We start from the raw sequence: 9,427 nt of genomic DNA, 5'->3' as shown, positions 1-9,427 counted from the left end.
TACCCCTATCCCCTAGGATTTGTACCCCTACCCCTGCCATCTCTCTTATCCTATCCCTATCCCTATCTGCCTCACTATTATTTCGGACGGCACCAAGCACGCCACTTTCAGATCGCCCCTTCGGTTCAAAGATCACTTTCAGAGCAGTCAGGGTAGCCATTACTATAGAAGCAATAGCTCCTCCAAATAAATCCCTCAACTATTCCCAAAGAAACCTCCACATTTGCTCTCATCTACCTGTAAAGTGGCATTCACATGAGCATGATGTCTTGAATACGACGAGTATACCCAGGGCATGGGAGAGTCGTGAAGCGACGTATGATTCGCTTGATGCAAATCGGTGTAGGGTTTCAAACACCAGAACATTATCATAGTTCCAAGCTATGTTGCGCAACGTTTTTATTTGATTCGACCAAGATAGAGTACATCCTATGCCCGTTTCTGCACAGCCTTACGCTTTTGAGCGAGCTTCTTGACAGCTTCTTCCTTCTTCTCCTTTGCTGCTAGGATTCTGCTATAGAGATAACGATCCTTCTTGGACATCATGGTAGCAGCTATGTCTTCCAGAGCCTATGTTTGAATAAAAGTTAGCACTCATAATAGCTCAACGGAAATTAGACAATCACCAAAAACAACATACCTGTGTGCCGTTTTGACCAGCATGCTTCTTGTTGATTGACTTGCCAGCCTTCGATAGTTTCACCACAGCAGCGGTTTCTTCGTCGTCGCCAGCTACTTCATCACCTTCTACTTCTTCAATGTCTTTATCTAGAAAATGGAAATGAAATGATTGTGAGCAAATGCCAGTTGAGAAGTACACTTCATAAGATAGGTGGGCAAATCGGGAGAAATCCCGGTATTTGGTAACATTGATCTAGCACAAAGCACCGCCTCTCCTTGCTGCAAGTGCTTACCCTCAACAGTAGCAACCTCTTCATCGGCCTCTGCCATTGCAATATCAGCTTCCAAATCGGCACGGACAAACGGTGACAAGTGAGGAGGGAGGGTTTCTCCTGGGGCATATGGCCTAGTATCAAGTAATCTACCAGAGTTGATTGAATCAAACACCCACTGTGGTTGAATATATGTACGGCGATCAAACGTTTTTATGCCAGTCAACGGACGATCAATTATGTGATGAGTGATTTTTACGTTATCTGCCTTGAATGGCGAGCAGGCTCCGGCAGTGTCATCCCATCCAACACGACCACCGAACGATTTAATGACGAACTCCATGAGTGATCTTGGCACCTCCCTATTCAAGTAAAATACGACATCGGCAAACAAGTGCGTCAACTTTGAAGTCTGACTTTCTTGTTGACTGATTGATTCATAGGAAGGTAGTGGATCTGATGGTAGTATGGGTTTGGGTGCAGACGTTTCAGCATTTCCTTCGACTTCAGCTACATCATTTACTTCATCGGAAGATTCTTCTTCCGTATCCACGGGCATTACAAATCTAGGAGTACTATCGGTGTGAGCAGCTGTACTCTTTTCTGCAATTTTGCCGTCATCTGAACCCTCGACGATATCCTTTTTATTCATAATGTAGCCAGACAAACCTCCAGCTTGTCGGTCGTGATCTATATTGACTAATAATGGATAAAGCAGGCCCATATCGGTGAATAGTTTAAAGTTTACAAATCCGACCAGAGACCTGTACAATTCCAAAAACGTGGCCATTACTCTAAAGTCTACATCTGAAGGTGTGTTTTGGGAGAAGGCATGCGGTACAATCCAAGTAATAAGTTGTCCTTGGATTTCGGCTTGAAAATAAATTCCCTTGATTGATAGGAATACTTTTCTCAAGGAGCGAGTTTCGATGACATATAGTTGGAATTCATTGCTAAGGCGACGGCATTCTTCTACATCTGCAGATTTGATCACAGCATTGTCTACATGTAACGTAGCAAACAGATTGACTGTTGACAAGGCATCGTCCAAATCTCGCAATGCATCGATAAACGAAGGGTATCTGATTTGAAAAACGAGGATGTAAACATTCGTCGCCTACTCTTTGTGCCTTCGAGTCCTGTTATTCATTTCATATACCCACCTCTCCTTAATGATATGGCTCAGGCCATATTCCGGCTTTTGCAGCTCAAGAGTAGAGACAGCGGAGAACTCTCTCTTTGCAATGGCTCTCTTTACTTTGCGGGTATGAGTCTTTAATTGCCGTAGCTTGTCCAAGACAGGTTCATGGAGCAAATATTGAATGTCTTTTCGATAATAAAAGGTGTTTGGAGCCGTGGATCCACGCCCAGCTTTCTTCTTATTGTTTGGTTCACGCGGATAGATGCCTTTCAAGATACATAAGCGCCTAACGAGGTGGGTTGTAAGTAAAGATCGAAAACACGACTTGAAAAAAAAATGTTGAAGACTTGTCACATTATCTTTCAGCTGCGGCTGATATGGTGACGTGTCTGCAATGGCCCATTCAATACCTGAATGTTGCTAGAGATATTTGCAGCTTCTTCACAGCTTGCGTCCGTGAGATATAGATCGCCGCTGTCGAGCCAGCTTGAATCTAAAGAGATAGTGAATCTTAGTTCATATCCCTTGCTATTCAATGATATGCAGTGCCTAGACGATTCCCTACCTTCTTCTTGTGCTTTGTCGGTTTCGTCATGTTGCTTTCTCACCGAGTAGTTTTGTGGAAAAAAAAACCTTTGGTCTTGAGAAAAACACAAGTTGAAGCTTTCACATTTTCAAAGACGCGGATCATGGTGGGATCATGACATTTAATTTATGTAACTATTATTTTACAATGGATGGAATGGATCATCGTCTCTCTGATCGCGTATAATCTGGTAATAATATATGGCTTCTTTCTAAATGATAGTAGAGGGACGATCCATATGCATTGAGATCCATCTTGTCCAATTTGCCACGCTGTTGGCACATGACTTGTCGTGTATTCCAAACCCATGGAAGACAAACCACGTATGCAACATGCCTGGCTCTATGATTGTTTCGACGATACCACCAGCTGCAGCGATTCTACGCGACATTTCAAGTGAATCGTCTCTCATCACTTCTCGCTCTCCAAGCTGGATTTGAGTTGGTGGCAGTTGACTGAGAGCACCTATAGGTTGGTGTATCGGTGAAGCCTCTTTCGGGTCTCTTCCTTCTCCTAAATACTCGTGAGCCCACTCATCCAAGACATCTGACGTTACCAGATCACAATCTCCGTTCTCATGATGCGACGGCCTTCTAGGTTGTGGGAGCTGATCGGGTAGAGTGCTGTCTGGTTAGTGGCGGCAATTGGATTCAAACACACTGTCAGATATTACCCACCAAGTCAACCCACGGAGACAAAGCGGTAACAGTAGCTGGCGGAGGCATTTGACCAGACATTTGACCAAGCCTAAAGCACATCATTAGCGCCATATTGGCTCCTGCGCTATCTCCAGCTAGTAGACAAGAGGTCTGAGAGCAGTCGCCTGAATACTCTGACAAACGCGTGAAACTCACCAAAATGGATTTGCCGAGGGCTCAAGCCATGATCAGTGATGAGGGACCTATAAACGTCTAGTCCTTGATTGATTGCATTGGGGTATCGTTGTTCTGGCGACAGATCTATAGGCGTATTGTCAGGAACTCGAGTGTTTTACTCAGAAAGTGGTGAACATAGGAGATTGCTCCAATCACAACCAAACTCGTACCATATTCAATAAACAATACTCGAGCACGTATACCATAAACATCACGCAGCTTCTCCAGACAAGCTAGGAGAAGAGGTAGATACGTTTCCGCAAATCCTATTGAAAATCCACCACCTAACGTACCAGAAAGGTGAGACGCTGGGTGCCTTAAATCGCTTCACGATATTTACGTCCGCACTGCCACCTTAGACCAAAAGTCCTGGTGGGAAATGGGACTGGAATGAATTGCCGTAAGCCACGATATCATACATACCGTGGCAATAGAGTATGATCTGTTCTTCAGACCGTAATAGGTTTGCTGACTCCTGTGACGATTTGGTCAATGCCGCTATAGGTGGTGGAGTTAAACCGATCCATGCAGCCTTTACGCCAGCCACGGTAACTTGCGAATAGCCTCGCTGATATTCTCGAGGCTTGCACAAGTAGACCAATGTTCTAGGTACAACCGGTGCATGATAGAATGTAACTGCTCGGATCTGAGGAATCGTCAGACTGTTTGCTCCATGGCGCACAATGTGGCAGAAAAGCTTCTGGCGAAATCTAGAGATGTAATAGATGATATTTAAGTAGAGGAATTGACCAATAGCTAGACAGAAGCAGATTGTGATCCGACAAATAAGCCGCGGTCAACACTTCTTACGAGATTTTGCTGACATGTGATGAATTCCACCACCAGACCAGACACACGAGCGGATGTATAAGCAAGACCCAGCCAACAAATGCGATCAAATGGAAACCTCCAGAAACATCTAAACTTCTATTCCTTTTCGACATGGCAATGGCCGTGTGATGCAGTTCCATCGTTCTAAGTTTGAACAAACCAAAATCAGCCTCCTAGAGCCCACATAGCGAGCAAAGTGCTCTACGGGTCTATATGGAGCTTACTTGATGAGACCCGCTTGTGACGTCCGCAGGACCTTGAGACTCGAGGTGCGAAAGTTCGAAGAAGTTGAGAAAAAGGTCGAATCGACATGATTGGGAACCTGACCGTTTCTGCTTGTGTTTGACGCGCTTTTGCATTTTGTACGAATACTAGACTATTTGATTGCGAACTAGTGCTTCATCCTGTGTATCTGCCATTCAGCGCAGCCTCAACACCATATCAAACGCGAGACTTTGACTTCACAAAGTTCAGGTGCAATGATGATATATTTTGGATAATTTAGATGCAATTAAGAGTGCCCTGCTCTCTTCCAGCTATCTGTAAAGGATGAAGGAGGTGTAAATATAGGAAATGGGTGTGCTTCTGTGTTGAAGACGTATTGATCCAGCGGAATGATGTTTTCGTCGGCAAATAGCAAGTAGAGATACTTCAAGGTCTCTCCCTACAAGTAGGATTGTGAGTTGGAACTTGTTGCATCAACCAATTCGGTCTTACGAGATAGAAGGTTTCCATCTTGTCGGTCTTCTTAGGTGAGCCAGAAGTCACGTCATCCTAAATGAATGGTATGAGCAATTCAAGTGAAAAATATAGCCCACAAATCCATTTAAACAAACGATCTCTCAATTAGTACAAATCATCTATACTTTCCACACTCACAATGTTTGAAAACCCGCCTGTCTCCACCCTGGTAAACTGGTTGAATGATTGGAAGATATTCCAGCCCATCTCTCGATACTTTTCGTCTCCTGTTATACGCCACATTGTAAACAAGCTTTCGACGGTTTCAGGCCGAAGGAGATTAAACACGTCATTCCTAGCTATATAAAAGTCACCATCTTGAGACACGATTCCGTTCGATGCTGATTCACTGTCAGTAATCCAATGTACAATCTCAGGTGCGAGCCCTGTCTTGGTTTGTCTATACATTTCGTAGCAACTCAATGTCAGCTCCTCAGCCAACAGTAGGTCTTCTCGTTCCTGATGATTTAGCAATATGGGCCGTTGCGCATGTGGTATTCGTCTTCCACCGGTTGCTCCTAGAGCCAGTACTGCTGGCAAGAAACACACTAGATGATCCATTTTACTGCTGAAGTGACCCGTGATTCCTGACGGTCTTTCTCCGACAAAGGTCAAACCATTTGCTTTAGTTTTGCCAAGCAAATGCTTTCTCACCCCCTGCATGGAGCCGTCAAATTGTGTTTTATGTGATGTCTCTGTACCATTTGTTAGAAGGTACTGCTTGAGTAAATATTCATAGTAGGAATCACCACGAGAGCCAAGCCGAATCTCGCTACCAACAAAATGACCAGTATTGCTGTCAATAAATATGGGAACTAGGGAGTCTTCCTTTGGCAGCTTTTCTAATATTTCGGAGACTTGTTCTACGAGATCCCAGTACGTTTGATTTTTGGTCAGCTGGGCCAGATACTTAAACTCTAGCTGGATTGTAGAGACTTCTGCAGTACTTGAAGCTCCACCGCTAAAGTGAGCAGCGACTCCCTTCTTCTTGGCCATATTTACAGACGACAGGGGTACTCGACTTTCAGTGCTGAATGCTGGCATTAGAGCTTCCGCTAAAAGGACGGCCTTTCCCAGAAACATCGAGTCATTGCTGAGATGATATGTAGACAGCAGACCGCCCAAGACACGTATTGTGACTTCAAATACATTAGCATTCTCGTCGGATGAGAACTTGAGGTCTGTTTTGACCCATTCTCTAGCTTGTTCAAATATATCGGTCTGGTTCATTATGAGGGCTGTGTCCAGAGTATCTATTATAGTCAGACCTAGGCCAAACCAGTTTGAACCCCTTTGAGAGACAGGGTGAAGTTCATCCATACCTAGCGAAATTGAGCAGTCAGAATTGACGGAAATCGGCAAGACATCAGCATCCACCAAGAGCGATAACTGGTAGATATTCTACGTGGAGCAATAAAAGATACAAGAAGCACAAGATAAAGATCGTTTGCCATCCATCTTGAGTGAGAGACTGACATTTTTGACACTCACCCCACGCATACTTGGTATACCCCTTCCAAGCGTGTCTAAATGCTTCAACTACAGCTTCACTACGTTCCTTCCATGATACTTGTTCCGAAGGTGCACTGTTGCTATCGTGCTGAAGCGATTTCAACATTTGTGTGGATGATGAGAGGAGGGCCTGACTGAAAAGCCAGCCAATTAAGGCGAGCACACATATCACTACTAAAACTACTCTTGGCCATATAATGAGGGCATGGTCGTCACGAAACAACTTTAGAAAGTCTGGTTAGATCAATGTCGGGAACATCAACACACATCCGATTACGAGATGACGAACTTACAGTCGGTTTTTTCTGCTTGGAATACTTCGCATTGTCGTAAGAATATCGCTTTATATGGACTGGCAAAATTGGTTGAGAATTGAACATTTTTGCCAGTTCCAAATGTTGTTCTCAACCAACATTAATACGACCGATGATGGCGCAAAGAGGTCCGTCTCAGAATATTCAGGGAAATTTAACGTGTTGAAGTGTTGAAACTGTTGTTACAGGGTCTTCACGCGTCGAAAGCCTGTAAATACCGTGGAATTCAAGTAAAATTTGACGTTTTCTCAACATACTAGTATCGCGACGCGATAACACTTCCCAGATCGTTTCAAACTATCTGATTTCGGCTCTATTCCCTTATGTTTCCAATTTCCAATTGGTCCTCTGTCTGTATCTGGTCAGTACTTTGGTGAGCCCTGTCAGAATTGTTTGACATCCCTTCGCATCCATCCATTAAAAGACATTATTCAAGTAGAAAAGTTGAATAAGGACAACTAGTACCAACATGGTAAGTAATAACAGTATTCATTTATATCGCCCTCCACCACGATGTGGACTCTTTGAGTCGGTAGTTTGTTCTCTCGGGAGCATTACTACTTTGGCCACTTGAAGCACTCTCTGGTGTATAATTCATGTCAACGCATCGAAGATCAATATCTCCTGTATATTTCATGTCGTTCTCGAGTCTCTATGAGACGATGAAGGCTGGGAAAAACCATACAGGAAACATTTCAGCCTATGTCATTCAGACATGTTTGAAGCAAATACCACAACTGAAGAGCTGCTTAAACATGGAAATTGGATTATCTCGAAGCATACTCCCTGTATTTTGAAGACGACCTCCAGCAAGTGATGGTCGTTTGAGCAAACGTCCGTCAAGCTTGCTTGTGATGTGCTGTCAAAGCTTGGTTGTGATGTATCTGAGATCTTCAAGGACTACGTTTAGAAACAAGGAGCTAACTCGCATCTTTCCATGTAACAGGATACAAAGGCCGCTGTTCCAAAAATCGCCAAGGTTACCAAAGTATTGGGCAGGACGGGCTCTCGGTACGAGATTTCGTTCGAGAGAATCAGTAATCAATCTGCGTTCTAACGCATCATCAAACTAGGGGTGGTGTCACTCAAGTAAAGGTCGAATTCATCGACGACACGAATCGATCAATCATCCGAAATGTGAAGGGTCCCGTAAAGGAAGGCGACATGCTTACCTTGCTAGAATCAGAAAGAGAAGCCAGACGTCTTCGCTAAAAAATCATCTGTCGCCGTTGGACAGAACAACATATTGCTGAAATATCGTTCATATTTTTGCCTCGCATCCTTGTATAGAATTATAAACTCGATGTCCTTTGAATATCTTTGTTGGCGTACGTTTCTCAGTATCATTCTCCTTTGTCCGGGCGTTGTCCTTTAAGTGTCACACCTATGCTGGTTGGTGTGAAAGTAGTAGAACGTTTGCTGAGGTAGGACTCACGGCAAAGAAGGAATTGTTTGGTGCCTGCCTACATGTGAGTTTAGCAACAATTACTCGTTTATGAGGTTGCACGAATACCCCATAGTGATGGAGAAAACTGACTTGTTAACAGTTTAAAGCTTCAAGAGCTCAACTCAAAATCTGCCGGCAAGCAAGCCTTTGAATTGATCTTGGTACTGACTTGCCACAGACCTACGATGCCCAAAGCATCACGGTTTTTGAGGTTTGCCGTCATCATCGTCGGCACGATTTTTCTTGGAGCTGCTACTTGCCACGAGCAGTTGGCCATAACCGAGCTATCATCGCTACCACTAGTAGAACACTGCTGTTGCCATGATGTAGTGGAGAGCGATTTTCAAAGGCTTTTTTCGGCACCCTCAGCAGGTGCTATATCCCTACGTAGATGCTGATGCTTCTCCTGTCTAACAATTCCGTTCTAGTACCCGCTCATTATATTCCAGGAGTGTTGCCAACTCCAACTACCAAACTTAAGGATGGAAGAAGCCCCCTCAAACATCATGTTATACAATCTGGCACGCCTGTTACATTAGAATACATTGCCCGCGTGTTGCTTTCTCTCGTCGCAGTAGTTACCATCGGAATCTGGACCAACGTGAGTGTGGCAGTCCCCTCTAGTCCGATTAAACAATACGTATGAAGCATTTTGTCCTTTTTTCTCTGAATCAACTGTTCTCATCTTAGGAACTTTTGCCATCTGTAAATGCCCCTAGATTTTTCACGACACGTCTCATAGGCTCTTACCCCAACTATACGCAAACAGCTGCTATTGCGACATATTGTAATGGAAACGCCATTACCTCACCACCGAAAAGAGGGAAACATACACGTTGCCGCTCTCATCAGCAACAAACCATCAAGCAGCAGCACTTTGAAAATAAACCGGAAGGCTACAATAGCACACCATTACCAAATGGCACAAGTAATAGGTCGAAGAAAGAAACCTTGTCACGAAACCCACTATCGAATAGAACATCGAACGAAGATCTATATTCGAGTGACAGGAAGCCATCACTTGGAATTAGCCCTAAAGCAGCTATATCCTTACAAATTTCCAGGAAGATGCCTTCTCTCAAGCAAC

The 9,427-nt window shown here is 44.0% G+C and overlaps 3 protein-coding genes across 3 annotated transcripts; 1 reads left to right on the top strand and 2 right to left on the bottom strand.

Moving 5' to 3' along the window:
* Positions 1 to 429: 429 nt before the first annotated feature.
* On the bottom strand, positions 430 to 2,629 carry SmJEL517_g05397 (uncharacterized protein; the record flags this gene model as incomplete). Its single annotated transcript, XM_031171323.1, has 6 exons — positions 430 to 570; positions 641 to 768; positions 915 to 1,975; positions 2,057 to 2,320; positions 2,445 to 2,527; positions 2,600 to 2,629. The coding sequence occupies 6 exons, from the start codon at positions 2,627 to 2,629 to the stop codon at positions 430 to 432; spliced, it is 1,707 nt and encodes a 568-aa protein (XP_031022745.1).
* Positions 2,630 to 4,837: 2,208 nt separating this feature from the next.
* Positions 4,838 to 6,685, bottom strand: SmJEL517_g05396 (uncharacterized protein; the record flags this gene model as incomplete). The annotated part of the gene is made up of 5 exons (XM_031171322.1): positions 4,838 to 4,990; positions 5,044 to 5,100; positions 5,206 to 6,389; positions 6,445 to 6,468; positions 6,559 to 6,685. The coding sequence occupies 5 exons, from the start codon at positions 6,683 to 6,685 to the stop codon at positions 4,838 to 4,840; spliced, it is 1,545 nt and encodes a 514-aa protein (XP_031022744.1).
* Positions 6,686 to 7,648: 963 nt separating this feature from the next.
* Positions 7,649 to 8,105, top strand: SmJEL517_g05395 (uncharacterized protein; the record flags this gene model as incomplete). The annotated part of the gene is made up of 3 exons (XM_031171321.1): positions 7,649 to 7,681; positions 7,840 to 7,904; positions 7,967 to 8,105. The coding sequence occupies 3 exons, from the start codon at positions 7,649 to 7,651 to the stop codon at positions 8,103 to 8,105; spliced, it is 237 nt and encodes a 78-aa protein (XP_031022743.1).
* Between the last annotated feature and the right edge of the window lie 1,322 nt (positions 8,106 to 9,427).

This window comes from Synchytrium microbalum, assembly GCF_006535985.1.
Source record: "Synchytrium microbalum strain JEL517 chromosome Unknown SmJEL517_scf0048, whole genome shotgun sequence".
Classification (NCBI taxonomy): domain Eukaryota; kingdom Fungi; phylum Chytridiomycota; class Chytridiomycetes; order Synchytriales; family Synchytriaceae; genus Synchytrium; species Synchytrium microbalum.
This window is presented reverse-complemented; position numbering and strand designations above follow the sequence as displayed.